Source organism: Tauraco erythrolophus, chromosome 4 (genome assembly GCF_009769465.1).
Source record: "Tauraco erythrolophus isolate bTauEry1 chromosome 4, bTauEry1.pri, whole genome shotgun sequence".
Lineage (NCBI taxonomy): Eukaryota > Metazoa > Chordata > Aves > Musophagiformes > Musophagidae > Tauraco > Tauraco erythrolophus.
In genome coordinates, this window is record NC_141468.1 from 72,170,105 (window position 1) to 72,193,683 (window position 23,579).

Genomic DNA, 23,579 nt, shown 5'->3' on the forward strand with positions numbered 1-23,579 from the left:
CTTTTTTTCCTCCTACTGCTGCCGTAGTCCTGGTGACACAGAGGAAGTGAATGATTTTTCCTGATTGAATTCCCGCTTTCTTTGGCAAAAAGCACCTGGTTCTGTCAAAGTGCTGTATTACGCTCTTCGCAAAGGTGTTTCTTCTGAGGCACAATAGAAAAAAGATTGTTTCCCTATGGCAGGGAGACTGTACAGGTCCAAACAAAGTAGAGTCTTACTTCTTGCAGAAGACCTGCTGCTTGGCATTCTTCACGCGTTGTTCCTCCTTCAGGTTCTTCTGCCGTGCGTGTTTGCTGGAGATGAGTTCCACGTGTTCTGAGGGGAACCAGCCTCTCTCCCGGTCTGAAAGTTTTACTCCTTCCATCCATCCTGCGGTGTGGAGAAAAGCACAACACGAGGCAAAACAGTCAAACATTTTTTCATTCTTCCCAAAAAGCCCCCTCCCACGAGGCCCTAAGATCAAAGAAAAAGATCCCCTTTCAGCTTCCCAGTAAAGTGCTTTAATGAAGATGAAGAGTCTCTTCCATCCTCTGAATCCAACAATCAGGAATTAAAGGCTCCCTTCTGAAGCCTGATAGCATTGTTAAAGCTTTACACTACGAGAGTAACTTCCTAGCCATAATTTAAGATAGCCGTTGTTCATTCCGCTCACCATCATTGCTGTACTGCATAACCATGATGATATCTGCCTTCTCCAAAGCCAGCTCATCGTTTTCCCGAGCCTTGTAAGTCTTTATGCATTGAACCTGTGGTGCATCTAAAGAGAAGGAAAGATCATAAAGGTACACTAGAAAGCAACAGTAAACCTGTGTGTGTCAGCCCCAGGGGAGGTAGGGGATAAGGAACTGCCCAAACACTAAAGAGCAGAGAACCTGAAGGGAGACTACAGGTCTTCTACCCAATATAAGGAGTAAAAATAGGTGAAATAACTAGCAGAACCTGACACTGAAGGAAAGCCCATGGATATCTTCTTTATTTACAAAAAAGCAAGTATTCTGCCCTGCCTTGGAGTCGTATCAGGGATGTTCCATCTCACAGTGACTCCAACTCCTCCGAGCCAATCCACCCCCATTTCTGTAGTAGCAGAGCAGTCTCACCAGGGCATTCCAGGAGGTCCAGCTCTCCTCGTGGAGGAGCCAAAGCAGAGATCCACCTCAGCTTCTCACTGCTGGAAAACAGCACCAGATAGCTGTCAGGATTCAATTTGAGGGACAGCAGCCTGATGACAGGAATGGGGGAGGGGGTGTTTACAGGCTTGCTCACAGGAGGGGTCAGGGAAGGGGCACTTAGGGGAAGGAGAGGAAGTGGAAGTGGAGAAAGGGGATGGGAAAAGGCAAAACCCCCCATTTTTGGAGGCTGATGGTATAACATAGTAGTATTGTATGAGCAGCTATGATGACAGAGGAGCAAGGTGGTTCACTGGGGGCTTTACAGTAAAAGGATGTTTTTCAAGTCCTTTGCTCAGCAGCTGCATCTGTTATTTCAGCATTTGCTTAGTTGAGGGACAACTATCAGGCTCCTAGGAGGTGTCTGGCTATGGTAACGGGATATACTGAGGGTAACCTTGAGCTCTTACTGTGTCTCTGTACGAAACAAAAACTCCACTCTCTTTCCCTGGTAATTCTGAAGTAGAAAGAGACGGAAAACATTTTTGTTTGTTCCGTGCAGTTTCATCTCACACTTCTCCCCACGCACATCGGAGAAAGCGGCATGATCAAACACAACAAAACGTCCACCCCTGCAGGTAAAGAGGAGGAAAAACACAAGTTGTGAGTTTTAAGGTGATGAGGGTTACAAAGTAAGTCCATGTAGTTTTCTGATGTCAGGAAAGCAAAAAGCTTTTAATGAGTCTTCATGTGCCTCAGGCACCTTAAGCCTTGCTCTTGCTAGAAGTATCAAAGCCAGAGAAGAGAGAGGAGACTTAATGAAAAGGGTAGAAATACTGAGCTGTGTCCTGTCAGAACATTATTTGATAGCTTACACCTTAAAAACAAAACCACCACCCCTAGAACCCCAACACAACCAACCAACAACTCTCTTAGTTTCTTGACAAACCTTTAGGAAGAAATTATTTGCTAAGCAGAACTGGAATAAATGGTTATTTTTAAAGTGTTTCACATTATAGAGATGGAGAGGCAGAACAGAAGTGTTGCACTAGGGACCAGAAGATACCTTGTTATATTATCAAATGTTGCAATTAAGAGTTGGGAATATCAGATTCCACATACTTGCATGATACTCACATAGTGTAGGGTTAGGAGAGTGACTTGACAAACGCTGCCACTTGCTGGCAGGCAGAGGGAAAGGACTCTTTCACCAAAGCACAGACCCAGAAAGAGACAGGTATTTTAGAAGGGGCAGCAAGAATTGTGTTGAGGCACTCACTCCTTCGGCCGAGACAGGAGCAGACAGTCATTGAAAAGATGCAGGTAGATGGGACGGGTGGTGACTTTCCATTTTGGACTCAGAGTGTTGAAGTCCAATGCTGTCAACTCACCACACTTCACAAGTCGCCTCGACTGTGAGATGAGTGGGAATATCTGCAAGACAGAAACGAACAAGTTTTGTCAAGTGTGTACAAGGAAATTGGTGTCCATGAGTTATGGATTTGTATTTTTGCTGTTCTCTAGAGGAAGTGTGCTTTCATCTCTCCAGCTGAACAGGAGTAAGTCATGGTAGGCACCTTCAGCTGAAGGCTGACATGAACAATTGGGCAAGGGAAGCACTGATGAAGAGCTGACCCATGTATAATATTCTGGTTCAAAGGTTCTGTGTATAGTGGAGAGGAGAACAAAAAGTAATTGCAAGTGACTTTATGAGGAAAGAGAGGAAAGATATTAGGGTAGAGCAAAGCCCAGGGAATGGACGAGCTCACCTTGCACTCAAATTCAATCTTCTGGCTGAGGTAGATCAGCTCTTCAGTGCTCTTCATGCGCTGGACATTTTCATTGCAATCTTTGATGAGCTGCAGAGGAAAACAGACAATCAGTGAGGTGGGAGCAGAACTGCCTGGTAGGATCAGCACTACTCCCAGGAGCTCCTCAAGCGTCAGTGTTAGTGACAATTCCTTAGGCAACCTCTTGCAAAAAAAGTATTTTCCAGGCGAGCATACCTAAATTCTCCATACCTACAATGATCATCCTTCTTTCTTAAGGAAGATTCTCTTTAGATGAAGTCTCTGTGATAAGTATTTTTTTTAACTTTGGGATACTCGGGGGGGTACTAGATACATCTCTCTCAGGTGACAGAAGTTGAATTGCTGGTCATTTAGAAGCAGCTCTTATTAGATGCTTCATTGTAAACACAAGAGGCCGATTAGATAAACATCAGCCTCAATTTTCCACAACCCAGAGCTGGTTGCTGGTACCTGTGAGGACGAGACACAATGAAGCAGATGTACTTCAGCCTGTAAAAGCTGCCTGTGACACATGGCAGCTATGTAACAGTGTCACAGAGACAATGCTGGCTTGAACACAGCTGGAGTCTAAGTACTTCAGAGTATGACATCTTGCCCACCCACCTCAGACTGCAGTGTTCAGGGAGCTGTGCAGCACGCAGGTGCAGTCCTAAGAGTTTTAAGGAGGTATGTATAATGTTGAATTGGTCTTTAGGTTTGTGGTGGAGAATAGGGGAGAGATTGTAAGGAAAGGAGTGACACTCCAAGAAGGTCAAATCATCACTAGACAGAGCAGGAGCTAGCTAAGAACAAGCCTACCTTATGCTGCTGTACAAATTTTAGATAACAAGTTGTCCCAGAAGACTAAATCTTTCCTCTGTGATAAATAGCATAGAGGAAGGGATAAGGGATGCAGCAGAGTATGTGTTGCTATGCTTTTTTTTTTTTTTTTAAAGCAAGATTTTCTGTGGGGGCTAGAGTGGGAGTTGATTGCTAGAGACAAAAGTAAGCCTCGAAAAGAGAAGACTTCAGGGGGACCTAATAGCTGCCTTCCAATACCTGAAGGGAACTTACAGGAAGGCTGGGGAGGGACTTTTTACAAGAGTGTGCACTGATAGGACAAGGGGAAATGGGTTTAAGTTGAAGGAGAACAGATTTAGATTAGATCTTAGGAAGAAATTCTTCAGTACGAGGGTGGTAAGACTTTGGAATAAATTGCCCAGAGAAGTTGTGGATGCCCCCTCCCTGGAGGTGTTCAAGGCCAGGTTGGACGGAGCCTTGAGTAGCCTGGTCTAGTTGAGAGGTGTCCCTGCCCGTGACAGGGAGGTTGGATTAGATGATCTCTGAGGTCCCTTCCAGCCTATGCCATTCTGTGATTCTATGATCACAAAGGGGGAATGGTGGTTAGGAGACTGGTAAGAACGAGTCCTGAAAAAAGTACTTTGATATTATTGGTGCAGGTTCAGTTGCATCCCAGCTGGCCCCTGCTTTAGTGCTTTCTGCTCACAGCTACCACTGCACACACAGGAGAGTCCCATGAACACACTAATTTGTTACTGGTGAGGATCAAAGACAAAGGCGAGGATCAATAAAAAGGACACTGCCACTTCAGTGCCCTGCAGCTGTATGATGCAGCATGGCTGTGGAGAATGACAGAATATCCCTAAAAGTTACCTAAGAGCATTGTCCAAATGCTTCTTGAACACCGTCAAACTTAGGGCCATGACCACCTTGCTGGGGAGCTCATTCCAGTGCTTGACCATCCTCTCAGTGACGAACTTTCTCATAATATCTAACCTGAACTTCCCCTGACACACCTTTAAACCCTTCCCTCACATCCTATCACTGGTCACCAGAGAGAAGAGCACCACCCTCTCCGCTCCCCCACAGGAGGAAGTTGTAGACAGCAAAGAGGTCACCTCTCAGCCTCCTCTAAGATAAGCAAACTCAGTATCCTTAGCCACTCCTCATAAATCACGCCTTTAGTCCTTTTGCCATCTTTGTTGCCTTCCTTTGGACACATTCTTATCTTTTTACATCCTCCTTATATTGTGGAGCCCAAAAACCGCACGCAGTACTCAAGGTGTGGTGACGACAATGCTGAGCACAGTGAGACAATCGCTTCTTTCAGCTGCTTAGCTGTGCTGTGTCTAATGCACCCCAGGACACAGTCAGCCCTCTTGGCTGCCAGGGCACTTTGTTGACTCATACTGAGGGTACTATGAACCAAACCCCTCAGAATCCCTTTCTGCAGGGCTGCAGGATGGGTTGACAGCCTTACCTTTTCAAGTGCATCATAGGCCTGTGTTGCTTGTACTTCCTCCTCAGACCCTGGCCGAGTTCTCTTCAGGATATTCTGCATGAGAGGATATGTTTTTTCATAGGGCTGCTGGGGAAATCTGGACATATGTCTCTGGGAGGGGCAGGAGAAGCAAGGAGATACCAAGACGCCAGCCTCAAGAGAGATTAAAGCAGTGCTAGATGATGAGATATGGAAATAACAAGGCCAGAAATTTGCGGTATCAGCAGCTGATAAGCTGCACTGAACAGGGCATCCCTGAAAATCTAAACTGTATCAACTATCATGTACAAGTTACATGGCATAGGAAGCAACCACTAATCCAAGCACAAACAGCCTTATGTTCTTTGCTTGATACTCTTTTTCTCCTGTTCAAAAAGGGCTCAAATAATAATAATTTTTTAAAAAGTTCATAGAAAGAACTCAAAAAATTCATTAAGGACTTGCTTGTTCCCTGTCCGGAAGGCTCCTATTGGTCAACATTACTGGCAAAGAGTAGAGACAGGCTGCCTTCCAGAGGGCTGCCAAGGAACCCTTTATTTGTTTTCCTAGCAGGAAGCCAAAAAAGTTCAATAACATGTGTTCTGAGAAGACTCCATAAATTATTTACTGGAGTACAACTGAAGCAGTGTTGCAACAAAGTCCTACCCAGTACCCAAGCTGCACTGCCTCACAGAGGCTATGACATCCAACGCGCGGTGCTGGTCTAACGCACAGCAGGCATTTCTGTGACGACAAACGGGTTTGGTTTTGCAAAGGTGTATTCGCGACATACGCGACAGAGGGGCTTTAGAGCGGCTTGCCAAACTTGCCACAGACGCCACACAAAGGGCTGTGGGAAGTCTTTCCATCCAGTGCTTGGAGCTAGCTCATACTTATACGACTTTCAGCCTTGAAAGGGGGGTAAGCTTGAGAGAAACTGTAGGAAAGCAGAGAATCAACACAGTTACCTGTAGGAGGAGTTTAAGTCGAGTGATGCGCTGGAAAGGGAGGATGAGGAAGGATTTAAGTGAGAGGCGCTGGCATACTGGATCACTTTCCAGTCTCTCCAGGACTTGCTGGAATCCTGCGTTTCCATTTCTGCGGGAGTGGTAAGGAAAGAAGACATCCAGGCATCAGAGCAAATAGTCTTTCTAGTATCAGATTTAAGGGAGTGTTGGAGTACTCCAGTTCCAACAGTCAGGTTTTGTCCCTGGGGCAAGAGATGTCAAGAAACTGCACTGCTCTGCTGAGAAGGAGCAAGTATGGGTTTCTAACAGCTATAGAAGGACGGCAATACAACTGTTATTGTATTTTTCCTCTTTCTGCCACAGCCCTCTTGAATAAAACCCGTAAGTAACATCTACATTTTGATTCCCCCCATCAATAATGCACCGTTCAGAGAGACAATCGTAGTTCGTATTCTTTCCTTACACTGAATGGTCCAGCTCCAGGGTCTGTGTCCAGGGTATGGAAATGGCTTCCTCCCCTCTCTTGCTACTCCTGAGAGGAGCTGCCTTCCCCTCTAATGTTTCTCTTACCCTCTCAGACCCACTCACTACCATGCAGTTTTCCATGCTGGGCAGTAGCAGATACAAAGCTAATGGTACAAGAGTAGCACCTGCAACCAGAATAGCCAATCCCATATCCTTGAAGAGATGGGGAAGAAGGTTGTAGGCCCAGTAGACATTGCCGTAGACAATATCCTGGAGGTCCTTTCTGTGTGGAACTGAGCCTTCCCTGAAGAGAATCAATTGTGAGACTCTCCCAGTCAGCAGCACCCAGAGATGGTGCCTGAATAGCCTGTTGGGACCAGCGTCTTCTTTTGGAATCACTGTAGCTTCACCAGAATTGGGTTGTTATGAAGGGAAGCAGTGCAGAAGTGGCAAGGAAACCTTGCTCAGAACCAGGCCCGTGCCTAAGCAATGCTTGGTTGTACCACTGGATACAGAAAACGAGGGCAAGAGATGTTGCACTCCACCACACAGAGCAAGAGAGATCGACAACAGCCCTAGGATTTTCAATCCATTTTAAAGACTCATAGATAGCCAGTTTAAGCTTACTGAGATCAGCCATCTTTTTCTTAATTACAGAATAACAGAATGGTTGAGGTTGGAAGTTTCACTTGAAATTATCACTTTCTGATTCTTAGTAATCTGAAAACCACAGGCTGAAAACCACTATCCAGGACAGTCATTTTTGCTCTCTTCAGTAGAGAGTAGACAGAGAGAATAGGCTGCAACAGAATCAGATATTAATTATTCTTTCTCTTTCCGATGCTATGGAAGAGGAGCCTGCAGCACTCTGTCCTGCTCTCCCAAATGCCATTGGATTGAAGAAGGTTCCTGCCTGTTCTTCTAGGGGTGTAGCGTGAGCACTGGCCAACAGCCTGTACCTGCTGCATTCCCCATCATTTGAAAGAGTGAATATTTGATGGTGCAGCAAGGGAGTAAGGAGGGAGAAGTGTGTAACAAATAAGAAAACTTACAGTAACCGCTGGAAGGTTTGCTCCTGATATGTCTGGTTTGTTACGTATGGTAGATATACCCTGCGGAACTCGGGGGCGTGTTTCAGAGCGACATCACACACGTGGAAGGTGAACATGTCCTCCTCAAATTTCTCCTCCAAGTCAAAGAGGAAACTGCAGCACATAGTTGTGGTGACATAAAAGGAGAGTGAAATATCAGTGTCATTTAGTAAAGCAGGAACATCCTCAGTCCTCTAAAATCATGACAGCCCACATATAAGCACATGACAGCTGTTTACTTCTAGAGAGAGCATAATGCCTGTACAATGACAATTTAAGGCTAGATATCAGCAAGGAAGAATCAGAGGCAAAAGACCACTGCTCTTGAGAGGTCATACTTGCTACTTCTAAAGGCATGGTCAGGAAATAACTGAAAATTGAGACATCTCTAGAATAATCTCACTAGTAGAAATGGACAAGGTAGCAGCAAACCTTACTAGCTTAGCGATGTATGTAGCCAAGCCTTGCAGGAGAAAAGAACAGAATCCTACAACATACAGGATTCCATGCATGTGGGGTCATGTCTACATTTTATGTCTTATGCTTAATTGATTCACATTAGGTTCTGTCAAGTGATGGCTGTAACTTACTTCCCCCCTCCTCTTTTTTCCTTTTTTTTTGGTCAGAGCTCATGCAGCTGCTTCTTTTGTCTTGTATTTGGCAGGAGCTGCATTTGGTTTGGGCTTAGGTCTAGTTAGTCAAGTTCAGTTGTAGCTGAAACCAATAGGGCATGATTACAGCAGAATTTTGATCATTTTGGTCTCCTGCAATGAGCTCTGTGCACAATTACACCGTAATACCTGAGACTTAAAACTAAGATTTACATTGCCCTGTCACCTACAAAGGCAAGTGTTCCTTTCAGGGCAGCGTTGGTATGCAATCACGAAGTGCTATGTGTCCGTGTCTACCTTGAAGGTTGGTGAACACACAGAACAGAAGTGAGAGATGTTACTGATGGAAACGATGGGCTGTGTCTGTGCTTCAGGGAGGGCGTTAGTCCTGGAAGGGAACGGCCATATCTCACCTGGCGCTGACATCGCGTACATCATGAAGGCGGGAGAAAAGCCACTGGCGCTCCTGATTGGTGAGCATTGCCTGGAGCTCTGCTGATCGCTGGAAATGATCCACTGCCACGTTTAAACTGCGCAGGTACGAAGCCTCAGACATTATCAGCTCAAACTTGGCCTTGAGAGGTGAAAGAAGGGAGCACAGCATCAGCAAACCATGTAAGTCTGTGAGGAATCTTATGGAAAGGAGATGGGGCAAAGCAAGAAAACCTCCCGGAATGTGATGTAAGTAGTGCGTAATTACAGAAGAGAGGCTTTAGGAACAAAGGGCAAGCATGCCATTATGTGCCATACGCCTTTCCTTCTTTAGAAGACAGGCTTGTGGTATGACTTAATAGAAAAATAGCTACCTGCTCTCATTTTACTTTTTATTCCTCCTCAACTCCACTTTCACTAGGTTCCCTGTTTTAAATGCTCCCATAAATTTTTCAGCATCCAGATGACCCACGTTTTTCTCCTGCACCACATTTCCCATGCTGCTGTTTTTGCCTCTTTCTGTGGATCCTCTCATCTACCTCTCAGTTCCTCTCATTTTCCCTACCCAGCTTCTCTACGTACCATTTTGCTGAACCTATACGTCTTCCTGTTTCCTTCGAGCCCTGCAGCTCACACAGGTCAATTTGGTAAACTCACACTCTACCACAGGAGCTACAATTCTCTGTGGTTTTATTAGCATCTCTCACAAGCTTATGGGTGAGAGAATGCTGGAAGTCTTCCACTTTAATACTTTCTTTTGCACTGAAGACGCTCAAAATTCCTTGTTTTATCTCATTCCAATTTCCCCATGTCTGTTTCCATGAAGTTACTGATATGGTCCAGAGTCTGATGTTCAGTGCTCCTTTCCGCTACAATTCTGAACTTCAGCACTGTACTACTTCACAAGGACTGGTACCACATCCCCATACTGCCTACATGGGCAGAGGTGACCTCTGCATTCAGCCACCTGCACTCCCACATCACACATCTTTGCTCTCCGTTTTAACCACCCTTCTGGGGACCCTTTCTTGACTACAGACCACTCATCTACCTTGTTACATCTGTCCATTACCTCTTGCAGCTTCTGCTCATCACGAGACATATTGAGTAGCATTCTGCTGCCCCGAATCATGGGGATGTCCTGCCAGAGGGACGCGTTCGATGAGACTGACAGACGTTGTAAATACGAGTCCTGGGGAGACAGCACTTTCCTCCGTAGCCTTGGGGAGTTTGGGAAACTCGACTCTATATCCTCTGCGAAAGAATCCACTCTCTTCTGGCTTTGAATGGCCTTGTTCAGAACCACATCACTGTACTCCTGATACAGCAATCTTGCTGTGAAAAGAGGCACATACATTTACACTTTCCACAGCAGCTACTCACCCTCTGCTTCAATCTGGAGAAAACTGCTACTGTCTCAGAGTATGATAACTGAATACATTAGATGACATGCACCTGCTATAAAGCAAAGCTCACTGGCTGCCTGAGTGAACTTCAGAACTCTGGTTTCACTGCCTCCACTGAACACTGCTCTCTAATACCTTCTCCTTGCTACCATGTGGCAGCAGCCCCTCTCCTTTGTGCTCACTGCAAGGGTGAGGGATCATCGAGGAGAGGGGTCTGCTACAGCATTTCAGGCAGAAGGTACTTACAGGAGTTGATCAGTTTGGAGTGCCGACGTTTGAAGTTCTCCATTGCATCTGCAGGTTTCTTCTCTCTGTCAGGGAATAAGGATTTGAAAACAAACAGCGAATGAAGAGCACAGTGCCAGAGATGGCTTATCCAAATCTTATTAGCAGATCTGGCACAGCAAGGACCTCTCTTTCCAACAAGCTCAGGCTTCACATGCTTTACTTAAGGAAGGACAAAGTTTGGCTTGATGGAAACACTGTCCTCAAGGGACAGAAATACTGTTGCAATGCAGTCCTCTCCCAGAGGGCATGGACTGAAGCACAGGCCTAAGAAATGTTATTACAGTTTTCTACTCCTCCTTATCATCTTTAGTACCTCTAGGAACAATGGAGAGCATCATATATCTGTTGTACACAGGGATAGGGGCAAACTCTGAGGGTTCTTTGAGACACTTACCGCAATATAACTGTTTCTGAACTGACGAGTGGTTCCCTGTGTGTCTTGTGAGCTTCTTCCTCTGAAGGAACAGGAGAGATTTCTGCATGAATTGAACAATTGAACAGTAAACACGTAAGTCAGACTTTAGAGTTCAGCTGCAATCCTCATGATACACAAATACCATTTACCCATATGCCATCTAAGTGGTCTTGGGTTGGAGTATAGGTGCCCTCCTGACCTTTATTTCTGGGTCAGAAACTTTCCAGTTTTAATAATCCTTGACATTACTTACACTTAACATCTGTTACTTAGTCACATTCGCTTTTCATACCAAGAATAAGGCCCACACTTTCAGAGATGACAGTAACTAAAGCTTCCATCCTCGGTTGCCTCAGGGAAGACACTGCTGTAGGCTCTACTTGGTACTGCCTTTCCCCTTCCAGCAACTTGGGCCAGGTGTCGGAGGATCAACAGATCCGAAGTCACTAGTCATGTCTGAAAGTCTTTTGTGGATGCTGAGCCCCGAAAACTCTCAGTGAATGCTGGACAGCAGCAGAAATGCTGAACTCTCAGCAGAAATGCTGGACATCTAACAAAGTCACTCCTGTGAAGAGCCTCAGAAGGGATGTGGCCTGAGAATAAATGCTGTAATTCAACTCTCACATTGATGTACTATGCCAGCATTCACAAACTGCTGTTTGAGTCAGCTTCTGTTTATGTCAAATGGAGCAAGTGTGGATTTTTCTTTTGTTTTGTGAGGGCTTTAATTAAATAGGGTGCATATATAAACTGTATGTATATATATGATGCATATATAAAATTCATTGGAGGCAGAAGGAGGAAGCAAGCCGAAAGACTGAGCTGCAAGTATGGGTCAGGGGAAAGACAGTACTGTTGCCTTGAATGTTTTAGAATTTGGAACCAAGAATTTACAGTCAAATACATGAACAAATCTCGAGATTCAAGTGCTGCCAAGCCATTTACACCCCTCGCCATTCCCCTCCTTTTCCTCTGTGCCAAAAATCCAGCATGTTGTGAAGCTTGGAAAATAAAGAGCTGAGAAGAAGCAAGTATGTTTAAAGGTCATGCAAGATATAATAAAGAACAGACATGCATCTTGACAGCAAGTACTGTCTGAATGAACTGCATTACTGAAGATGCACGTTTCCTATTTGTGACATCAGTGATTTGGCTTCTATGCAAGTTGGGACCTTGGATTTGACAAATTTGCATTCTTATCTGTAATCTCAAATCCTACGTTCTCAGGAAGATCATCGCTTTTAAAGGTCAAATTAGAACCTAAAGGTGTCAGTTGCAAAATAAAGGGAGGTAGCAGATAAACAAGGAACTAAAACATGCCGTAACACATACGGGTGCTGAAGGTGTGTGCACGCGTCTTCCTCACGGCTCGGAAACGGGCTGCTGCAAGTGCAGCAAAACGCAACGGCCATGCGATGGCAGCAGAGGTGGGACAGGTTTCAAGGCCAGGTTGGATGAGACTTTGAGCAACCTGATCTAGGGGAAGGTGTCCCTGCCCAGGGCAGAGGGGTTGGAACTAGATGATTTTTAAGGTCCCTTCCAACCCAAACCATTCTATAATGAGCAGAAGCTCTGAACTGAGCCCCACTAAGAAACTCATTCCTGCAAGTAGGCCAAAACAGTCCGTGTTACTGAGTAAGGGTGACAGATCGTTAAACATGGAGAAAGGACATGAAGAGAAACTGGATGCAAAGTGAACAGGTGAGGGATCCGTGAAGCGAGACAAGCTCTCTGTTGAAGCATGAAATGAGGGGACTGAGCCCCAGAGTGCAGCCCTACTCAGAGAATAAGCAGGACGGACTGGTTACAGAGCAGCAGAGAGGAGCTGGGGGAGATCTTAGGGCAGGACAGCAATGAGACTACAAGGCTGAGCAAGGAGTATTACCAGAAAGGCACAAGAGCAATGCCCAGCTCTCAGCTCTCATGCCTCTCTATCACATTGCCTATTGAATGTAATCCTAAACTTTTGTTATCTGCAATAAATTTGGGGGAGAATGGAGAAGATGACTCACCCGGCAAGATGTCTGGTGGTACTGATGTCCTCTTCAGGCCCTGCCGGTGCCAGTCTTTGCTTTTTACTCGGCGTTTAATTGGGTTTCCTTGATTGGCTGCTGGCTCCTGTGCAACTACCCTGATCGGCTTTTTGTCTGGCCAACTTGATGATTTTTCCAAGGGTGAATGTCTGGGCATTTCCTCCTTTGGCTGAGCTACCAAGTGGTGTTCTCCCACTTCTCTTTCCAGCCTTTGCTTGACCCTTCTCTCATCTTCTGTTTTCTCTGTGATTGCCAATGGAGCTTGAACGTTCTTTGTATCCACACCAAAGATGCCCGCCTGTTGCTCCCATCGCAGCTCCCCTGAGACGTCCTCTTGGGAAGTCCTTCTGGTAGTTGGCGGTGATGGAGGGCTGAGCTGGAGGAAGTGGATTGGATTGGTGAATGCAAGCATTGGAAGCGGCTGTGCAGAGTCTCTGCTCTTGGAGTCTGTGGATGTTATCAGGCTTTCCAGCGAGGGCCAAGAAGGGTGGTCAGGTGAGGATTTTCCATGCTGTATATCCATGTGCTGATCTGTTGTTTCAGAGCTGGTGTCAGAGCAGCCGGCCAATGCCTCATTTCCAATAGCAGAAAAGCTTTTGGCCAACAAACTGACCCCTGAGTCATCAGAAGTCTCTGTATCGTGGGTACTTGAGTCACCAAGATCCCACTCTCTAGTTACTGGAACAAGGTCATCTTTCTCTGCTACATCTTCTCCATCAGAAGCAGAGGCCACAGTGTTAGAATCAGGCACAGAGGTGGCAGTCTGGAGAGGATGGTTTATAGTAGGGAGAATGGCTGGTGACTTATTATTGTCCATACCACAGTTGAGATGTTGCCTGGAGTGGGGTACAGGAGCCAGCAGCTGGTAACTTTCAGGGGCTGGAGGTTGAGCAAGGTGATTTGCATTAAGTGCTGGGGCCTGAGCTTGGCTGGGGCTTTGGACACGGGAAGGAGGATGAGAAAGCTGTTTGGCATCAGGCTCAGACACCAGAGGTAGGCTTGAGTAGGACACAGGGGACAGAGGTTGTTCTTGCTGGTTCACGGCAAGGACCATGTCTTCTTCAGAAGGCCAAGTTAGAGTGCTCAGGACACTGGAGATTCTGGATCCAGGCTCTTTTTGGTTTAAAATGCAGTCAGATTGATCAAGTAAAGGCATTTGTTGTGCTTCATGATCTACATTTGCTCCCATTTCTTTTCGTTGTATAATGGCACTTTTCTCTGGGAGGTTTTGCTGAATTGTCTCTGAGTGGTTCAGGGGAGTGGAAGTCCTATCTGGTGTTTGGGGTGGTTCCAGAGGTCCTTCAGTGACAGCCACAGTCCTCCTATCCTCAGGAAGGCTCCCATCTAGAGGAAGACAGCTCGTGTATATTACAGAAAAAGAAGACGGGCCACTAAGGTCTTCATGAAAGTCTTCTTCAGAAGTAAGGAGTTCATGGGAAGTCTTGGCCTCCCCTGGATCAGTACGTACAACAGCAGTTTCCCCTGATGTTGGGTCCCGTGCTCGTACAGAAGCAGCTTGGTTCTCTACAGAGTCTAGTAGTTTGTTCAAGTTGGCACCAGTATAGTCCTTAGGGGTCACATGGGCTGTTCCACTAGCACCCTCTTGCCGTGGGCCAGACATTGAAGCCACAGAGGTGAGCTCTGAGGGTAAAGCTGGCATGAAGTCCTGAAGCTCAGCTTTTCCCAAGTTTTCTGTAACAAGATAAGCATCTGTGGGATCAGGTTGCTCCAAGGTCTTGGTATCACAGGAAGGCTGTGCTGGAACAGAAGCCTCTGGGTTCTCTGCACTAGAAGGTGCTGCCACTCCTCCATGGAGTGGAGCATCTCTTTTATCAAAACTCTGAACAGCCTTTCCGAGTCCATCACTGTGCTCATCCTCCCTGCCCAGTCTTGTCCTGTCATCCCAGTCAGCTTCTCCCACATCCTGACCACCGATGGAAAAGCGGCCAGAGTCTTCTAGGTCTTCTGCCTGGTCAGAGATATGGCATGTGTGTGGAGGCGTCACTGGAGTTTCACCCACTGGGTTCAGGTTATTTGAGGACAGAGGGCTGACAGCGGGTGGTTGACATCCAGAACCTGCTTCTGTGACATAAGCTTTCAGCAGTACATCCTCACTAGCATGCTGACCCACAGAGACAGGTTCTTCAGGAAGAAATGCTGATCCCATTTCCTCAGACAAAAAAACATTCTCCAAATGACACAAGTCCACATTGTGCCTGGGAAAAGAAGGTGTCTCTGACCTGGAAACTGATGATAGAGCCTCCAGTTTGAGCTCTTCCCTCCGCAGTTGTTCCTGCTCATTTTGTTCCTTGTTTTTCTGATCTTTGGGCTCCAAAGATCTTCCTTCTCCCTGCAGATTCTGCTCTTTGCACTCTTTCTTCTCCTCTTCCTGCTGAAGTTCGGATACTGCCTTCTCCTGTGCTGGTTCCTTATGCTGTGAAGTATCCACCTCCTCAATTTTTTTATCAGTATCCTTTACTTGGAAAGCACTATCTGCTGGAGAGGCAGGTCTGCCCTCTGCTTTTCTGTGGTCATCTTCAGGATGAAGGCATTTGGAAGTGGATGCATTTTCTTTAGGAACTGTTACTGTTCCCTGGTCTTTGACCGTGATGCTACTCCTCGTTTCACCAGCTGAGATGTTTCCTTCTGCTTGTAGTGAACTTATTTGGCTGTCATCTGTTAAGGTGGAAGACAATTGCTGGGAAGAGGAAGCATCTGTATTCTCTTCCAAACCCTGGAGTGCTCTTATGCTTTCCTTAGCGTCTTCAGAATTGTAAGGTTTAGCCATGTCCTCTACTGCTTCCTCCAAGGTAGGCTGCTCATCAGTTGCAGATGCCACTTCTTTGCTGCTTTGCTTCTGCTCTGTACCAGCATCAACCTCCTGCAAAGAATCCATGGATACCTTATCCAGAAATGGCTCAGCCTTATAATGCCCCTCTGAAATGGTTTTACACACCAAGAAGCACTTAGGTGTATCTCTCTGAGAGGAAATAGCATCAGTCAAAGATTTCGGATGCTGAACCTGGGGGTCTGAGCCATGAAAAGCCAGTTCTGCCTGGCACTGAGGAAACTCAATGCTGAGGTCCGCAGCCTGCAGGATGGCATTGCCAGGGGCTGGCCCATCCTGGACTGTGCTGAGAGAGGAAGAGTCCTGGTCGCTTTCCAGGTCAACCAGCTCTACTTGCTTCAGTTTCAAAGAACAATCCAGTCCACTCTCCTCTAAAAGCATTTCTCTTTCTCCTTCTGAGAGTCCCTTTCGAGGCTCTGCATCACCTTGCTCTTGTTCCAGATCTGCTAGCAGTTTTTGCACAAGGTTAGAGGGTCTGCCCAGCATCTCTGCTGCTTCCCTGGGAGCAGAAAGGCGGTCCTCAGGAGTGCTGAGCTCTGCTCCCTTTGCAGAGTCAGACAGGCTGGTACTCATTTCAGCTGATGCGTGAGGGGCATGATGCTCTTGTTCGACTGCTGCAGAATCCGAGGCTTCCCTACTGGTGCTGCTGGCTTCTGGAGGAGTGGTACCTCCCTCACTGGTTTCTTCCGACTCCATCAGTGACACATCCTGCTAAAGAAAAATGCATTTTTTCTGTTACTACTACAGAATGATATGGTGGATCTAATTGGCTTAAGAGATTTAAAAACAGGTACTAATGCAGCTGAGGAAAAAAAAAAAAATCCACAATACTTAGTAGGTGATAAGAGCTGGGAAACAAATACCAAGAGTGAGGTTAGGCAAACACTCAATATAAGCTTGTAGAATGAGAGTAATGCCGAAATAGAACTACTAGTGTCTTTTTATTTTTACATACAAATCCAGAAAGTGACATTGGTCAAGGAGAGGAGATGCTGATCTCTCTGTAATGGCTGCAGTGCAACTTATGGAAAGTGTTGGTCATCGCTAGCTATCTCAAACCGAAAAGGGGATACCAGGAGGCATTCAGAGAACAAGAAAATAATCAAAATCTCTTTTAATTTTTGTGGGGCATGATGGATGAATACTCATTACCTCTTCTAGTGGCTAGCTGAGTTTCAGCTAGGGAACAGGGAAAGGGAACAGGAAAAGGTCTGTACTTTGGAGCTGACAGCTGTCTTTACAGATCTCTGTGTATGTATGTACAACACAGGGCCTTATTGCAACTGATCACAGGAGCTGATTAATAAGAAATAGGAATGTAAGAATTTGATTAATGAGTAACTAGGACATGACATAAGACACGAGATATTTGAAGGCTGTAAACTACATGGATTGAGAGGAACACCTGTGGTGTGTGTGGACATATCTACAGACTACAGAGAGAAACTGTATCATCACTTAGACTACCCTTTTAGGAAAAAAAGAAGACATCTCAGGATTGTTGGACAGTTTCCCAAAGGATATAGTGCAATTTCCCATCTATTATTGCATTTAAAGTTCAGACATGACAAAGCACTAGGGAATGTGCATTTGGGAAACGTCTGTGAAAAGGATGGTAGAATCTGATTCACTGCTTTTATCTTTCTGTCTTTTACCTAGCCCATGACCCATGGTCCCTACCTTAAAAGACATAAGAAAGAGACAAACCTTAGTGGCTCCCTCCCTTTCTACTGCCTTTGGGACACTTTCTCTAGTGTTCCAGCCTGTCTTTTCTCTATTCTCTATCCCCTGCTTATCAGAAATAGCTTATAAATTGCTGCTTGGGGCTACTTCACATACACTGGGTAGCCTTGCAGTCATATCAGAGCTTGTAATTTAGCCCAAATGATCTGCTACAATGTGCAACCACAGTCAGACTTCCCCCGAACACGCTTCGGTGTTCTTCTCCTTCATCCCGTCTTACAGATGTTGAAGTTGCCAGACACAATTGCAAACTCCTGCATCTTTTGGTCAGAGAAACCGTTTCATGTTTCATCAGGTAAAAGCCTGCTAGCTGTCTAGCAGCACAAAAGCCCAAGACCTGGCTCTGGAGAGTTCACAGAGCTTGTGCAAAAAGAAATTACTTTTCTTTCTCGAAACAGACAAACATATCTATACACTTTTTCTTTCCCTGGCGTTCCTAATTTCCCTACAATTTTAACAACAGCATTTTTTCCAGAGTTTCAACAGCTGTTGGGGTGCATGCGTGACAATTTCAACTTGGGAGACTCACAAACAGAGAAAGGAAAGCTTCTCCTTTGAAGGAGAAATCTTTGAGATCAATGGAGATTTCCTTGTGCTGGAGTGGCTCTATAGTCACAAGTAACTTTTTCTGATCCTACACAGAAAGTAAAAGCAGTAAGGGCATGATTACATCCAGACTAATTGTCCCAGTTAACTCCATGCCTAGGGCATGCCTGACCTGAAAATTAGTTTAGCTTACATCTTCTCTTACATCAAGCGAAACAGAACACCTGCTCTGAAAGCAATGAGCCCATGCTCTGGAGTTAGAACTGAAGCATTATACACACCTTAATCATGGGGATTGTCATGGTCTTACAGCTTTTTTTAAAAACAGGCAAAAAATTGAGTGAACTAAGTGAGTTAACTCATCAGTTAACTTTGTTCCTAAATATTTTTTTTCTCACTGAATCTTTCAATTTTTTTTATATTGAAAAGATAACCTTTCTTACAAAACCAGGATTACTCAGCAATTTGGAATTTTTCCCACAAGTAGTTATAAATAGTTATAATTTCAACAAACAATACGTTTCAAAGAGATATGTCGATTCAGAAAGTTCCCACATATCTTCTGCCACGTCCTACTGCTGTCAGTTAATATCCAACTACTTTGGTGCTGCTAAATGGTCTTTTGAAACTGCTGCACATGTGAAGGTACAGGACTGTCAGGAAGAAGCTCCAGCACAGAAACGAGAGTTTGGCAGAGCACAGAAAGTGCAGGATCATAAACTTGTAGGAGGCCACCTTGTTCAAGGCAGGATCAGCTGTACCTGTGTCATCCCCAATAGGTACTTCTGCCCCTCCTTTAACAAAGGTTCCACAATCACATCACATCATTCTTGTGCTACACTGCTCTTAGCTCTTCCTGCCACCTGAGTGTCCCCTGCTATGTGACTACTGACTAGAAAAACACTGCTTATCACACCTAACACATCTTTCAAAAACAGGCTCCCCAGCAGCAGATAGACTGTTTAGGGATATGCATGGTCTTGGACACAAGCTGATAACTAGGAAAGGTTTACGACTACTAAAGATGGCCTATAAAGGTCTGAACAGCAAGATCCTCAAACTCGAGGCCACACTCTATGAGGGGAAGAGGAATCCCTGCCCACTGTGCTGTTACAGATGTACACAACACTGAATTTCCTCTTATTAAGCTCAAAGACCCAGTTTCCACTTCCCTCGCTCTGTTGCAAGGGATTTGGACAGGTGAAAAGACAAGTTTAAAGCTGCATTTGGAGCAGTTCCATGATGATACTGGGAGACATGGTAGAGGGAGGTGCACAGCAGATCAACACTGGAAGCTGCCAGGTGAGATCTGTCTCATCATATTGCTGCCAGGTGTTTTGCACACCTCAGGGAGAGCAAGACAAGAAGCTTTGGGAAGCGAGGCAGGAGAAGGAACAGGCAAACCTTCTGCAGAGAGAGTGGGGGAGGACTTACGCATCTATTCAGGGAAACAGTTAAGCTCCTGCTTGAAAGCTGGTTCACTGTAGTGAAAGATGCAGATGTTTCTGCAATAAGGATTTCATGGAGGCGGGAGAGGAAATAATAAAACAAGATTGACTACACCTGTAGCCTTCACATACAGAGGAGCTGCATACAAGAGCCCAGTAGTTACTGGAAGAGATTGCCTGTGGAGCACTGCTGTCACGCTCCCGCTGCAGGTCAGCTTGTTCCTCCACCAGGAGCACACAGGAGACTCCCAGGAGCTGGGCAAGCCAAAGCAAACTTTCAATTAGCATTTGCAGTAGAGCAAATAACACGGAAGACAAGCATACAGGAGCCTATCTGGCAACTGCCAGTTTCTAGCAGGCTCCCAGAAACCTCACCGTTCCTGCTGTTGAGGCTTACTGGTCTTTCACATCCCTACGGATCAGGTGCTGAGCTTGCCATCACTCCCTCGTATGCTCTGACTCTGTCAAACGAGGTGATGTGATGGCCCCTGTTGAGATAGCACTAGCCACACTTTTCTCCCAAGAAGGCCTGGAAATCAGGGCTTCAGCTCACGTGCACTTTAACTCAGAGGTGACTCTGGGTGCGCAAACTCACTTCAAGCTGGAACAAAACTGTGAGAGGGTGCAGCTGGAAAAAGCTGAAAAGGGCAATGCTTGGTCATGCTGCAGTAGGGAGCACAAAATTTGGGAGGGGAAGGGTGCGGAAGGTGGCCAGGTAAGCAAAGCAGGACAGCAGTGAAGGTGACCAGTGGACAAAGCAATTCCCGCGATGATGCACACATCCATCCACAGCCTTCCCAGATTACAAAAGGCAACGTGAGTGTCATGCTTCCTTCCAGCGTGGGTTAATTCACCTGGATAGAGATGACAAACACTGCTGGTTTTAAATAGAAAGTACCTCACCTTCCCTCCCTCCCCCAACATAGGAGAAAGGAGAAGTAACAAGTGCTATCAAGCACAGACAAGCCCTTCAGCTAGCCAGGAAGCGCGGCAACGCAGTTCAGCGGAGCCCGGGCACCCTCCTCCTCCTCCCAAACCGGGGAGCCCCGGCTTTCGGCGTGTCGCCCTCACCCCCCACACGGTGCCGGCTCCCCCCGCTCCCGGCGCCGGGGCGGCCCGCACGGCCGGGCCGCTGCGAACGCGCTCCCGGCGGGAAGAGCCGAGCCGAGCCCCGCTCCGCCGGGCCCGCCGCTCCGCCGGCGGCCGCAGGGGCTCCGCGGCCCGGCGGCGGCCAGCCGGTTCAGCAGGGGCTGCTCGGCCCGGCCCTCCTCCTCTTCGCCGCCGCAGCAGCGAGGGCTGGTGGCCCTGAGAGGAGAAAGCCATTCACAGCCACCTTCGAGCGGGACAAAGACACCCATTTTCTTACTAAAGCAAAGCAATCCATGGCCCGGGCATAGCCTTGCTGGCCCACAGCTGGGTGCGGCAGTGCCGAAGCCAGCTTTAAGTGCTGCAGCTCGGGCAGGGAAGAGCTCTGGGCAGGCTGAGGGGCAACAAGGCTGGCCGAGCCCCTTCCTGCTGTTCACGTCGGCTAAATCTGCTCCATCACACAGTTCAGACAGGCTTTAACAGGAGCTGGGTCGGGGGGGTTAGCTCAGAGCCTGCGTTTCTCCGTACGAAATCTGGAGCCCGCCGTGCAGGTCGATTCCCACCGGAGTCACCGTCTCTCCTGGGAGGCCACGCTCACTTTCAGGTCAGTGCCACTGCTCTGACACAAGGTCTGCCCCACCACACACAGGTCTCAGTTTTTATTTTGGTACCACGCTTAGGCCTGCTGTCTCAGCGGGATGCCCCCTCCAGATGAGAAGTGCCCACTGCACGTATTCCTCTGCAAAGACACAGCTGCCCATCTTCATGGACCACCTGGGGCTGCTCCACCGCTGCACAGCCCATTAACAGAGGTGAAGGAGTGGGGTCAAAACTCTTGAGCTCAGGAAGAGATTGCACAGGGCACTAGAGATAAGAATGAAGGAGGGAAACAATGTTATGGAGAGATAGTTTTGAGGGCATGGAGAGCAGACGGAGCTTGCTGAAGGAAAAAACATAAAGAATAAGACGACTAACCTAAAAGGTATGTGTCAAAATAATGTAGAGTCTACTGCTGTGCTGAATGGCCTATGTGCTGTTAGTATTCTGGGAACCAGGAGCCACCTCAGGTATTTTAGGCATGAGGAAAAACCCAAACCCGTCAATAGTACCTGATCTCCTGGGAAATGCATCTGAGCTGCTACTGAAGCTCGGGAAAAGCGAATGAGACCTCCTGGTCACACCAGTGCAGATAGCCTGCCTGAGTTTTAACATTCCCAGTAGCATCTCACTAGCTTTCACTCATAGTAGGCACACTCAAGATATACCAAACCTAGTAATTATCTAATGATTCACTAATGGAGAAAAAAAAAAAAAAAAGGATACCTTTCCTACATTTGTTTCCATTTAAGTGGTTTATAATACTTAATACTAACTTGAAAGAAAAAAAGCCAAAGAAACATTTTAGGTAGAACAAAATTTCACCTTGGAAGTTGCTACCGAAAGTTTGTCAGACAGCAAGTGTAGACCATAGCTTGGATTGCACATTGCCCTTCCCAGAGAAAAAAAAGTCATTCAGTTTTGTATTGATAAAAGCACCGGATAAGCCTTGATATTCTGCAGTCTTCTGGTATGGGAACAAACACGAATGGTGTGTAGGTCTCACTTTTGTAGCTTAGTAGAAAGACAACTGACACTACCAGAGAAAGAATTCTCGCAGTGAAAAAGCAACGTAGACAGTGACTGCAAGTTGCTCGATGCAGGTCTCTCTACAAACTCTGGAGATGGAGAGATGACCGACAGAAACATCTGGGGAACAAAACGAGGCAAGGACTTCTGAGATGTACACTGTGATTTTTTTATGCAGTGTTGGCTGTTAGCAACATGCCATACAGATTCCTAGACAGCAGGTTTGCTATAAACTAGAGGAGTTCCCAGTTTCTCTTTGAACAGAGTGATTCAAGACCTGGATGGGAGAGGCTGTCCAGTTAGCAGCAGAAATTTCATAGTCTCTTACTATGCTACAGAAGCATGAGCCAGAATCCCACGCTGCTGTTTTTGAGCCTCAGATTAAAGAATGCTAATGTTTGCACCAAACCATTTTGACAGATGCAAATGCCATTAAAACATCAAAGGGCTTGGAAACACACTTGAAAGCTTGGCCTTGCCCAGACTGCACAGTGGAACCATTGCTGAGCACAGTTGTTGTCACGTTACCTATTCCAGTCCCAAGTACAGTTAAGCTACAGACAGATAAGGATGAACAATATTCAGCAAACTGAACTAGGACAAACCGTCCTGCCCTGCAGAAAGGCCCTCCAAAGTTATCCTGTCTGATGTGCTTCGCAAACACGTAATACAACCTCTTTCACAGCTGGATCAAGTTCCACCTTGAAAACTCTTAAGACTTCTTGCTGCCATTACCGATAGCGGTCAGAGCCCTACAGGAACAGAAGATACAAAGCTGGAACATTTTAGCAACACGGGACAACTGGCAAACTATACAGGAAAATATACCCAGCCATGAAATACACTGGCAAAACACTGCTTTTGTATCAATAGTTAAAGCATATCCCATGCAACCAAAGCAACTCTTAGCAATACCAACAAAACTGCACTTGTATGTCATACCATGCTAACGACTTCCGTCAGCACAACTTCATCAGCTGTAATGGCTACACCTACAGCAGAAACCTGTACCACGTATCTGGCTTCAGTATTGTTGGTACCATCAACTGGGGAGAAGAATAAAAAATTGGTGGTATCAAAACACTATGAGATAGCAATAACAAAAAAAAAAAAAAATCTTGAACACGTTTGTCCTCATTTTGTGCTTTTAGAATGCATGTTTTCAGGCTTACCTCCCCACAGGATTTTTAAATACCTTATGACTCCAGAAATGAGATTTATAAAAAAGTATGGGAAAAAAAAGCGTTACGAGACTTGTATCATAATGAAAACTACTAGGCAATCCTGTACAATACAGTGGTGCAGCTTTGTACTGAAAACTGCTGCTACAGGAAAAAAAAAAGTCCATCCAAAAGGGATGTAGGGATGTGTATGGGGAAAACAAGATTTTGGTACA

At 46.1% G+C, this 23,579-nt stretch overlaps 1 protein-coding gene across 1 annotated transcript; it reads right to left on the minus strand.

Moving 5' to 3' along the window:
• Positions 1-214: 214 nt before the first annotated feature.
• ARHGEF5 (Rho guanine nucleotide exchange factor 5) lies at positions 215-16,436 on the minus strand. Its single transcript, XM_086610493.1, has 14 exons — positions 12,866-16,436; positions 10,833-10,914; positions 10,397-10,461; positions 9,817-10,079; positions 8,726-8,886; positions 7,663-7,815; positions 6,146-6,275; positions 5,178-5,252; positions 2,876-2,965; positions 2,386-2,540; positions 1,577-1,738; positions 1,098-1,168; positions 653-757; positions 215-369 (listed from the first exon to the last, which is right to left on the minus strand). Exons 1-14 carry the CDS (start codon positions 16,428-16,430, stop codon positions 215-217), a joined length of 5,232 nt encoding a protein of 1,743 aa, XP_086466619.1. The 5' UTR covers positions 16,431-16,436.
• Positions 16,437-23,579: the final 7,143 nt, after the last annotated feature.

Excerpts from the sequence above, each read along its gene's own strand:
- ARHGEF5 (XM_086610493.1), bottom strand. The coding sequence starts at position 16,430 with ATGGAGTCGGAAGAAACCAGTGAGGGAGGTACCACTCCTCCAGAAGCC. Across the intron at positions 10,462-10,832 it reads TCAGAAACAGTTATATTGCG|AGAGAAGAAACCTGCAGATG; the intron begins GTAAGTGTCTCA and ends ATTCCCTGACAG. Across the intron at positions 370-652 it reads TATGCAGTACAGCAATGATG|GATGGATGGAAGGAGTAAAA; the intron begins GTGAGCGGAATG and ends TCCACACCGCAG.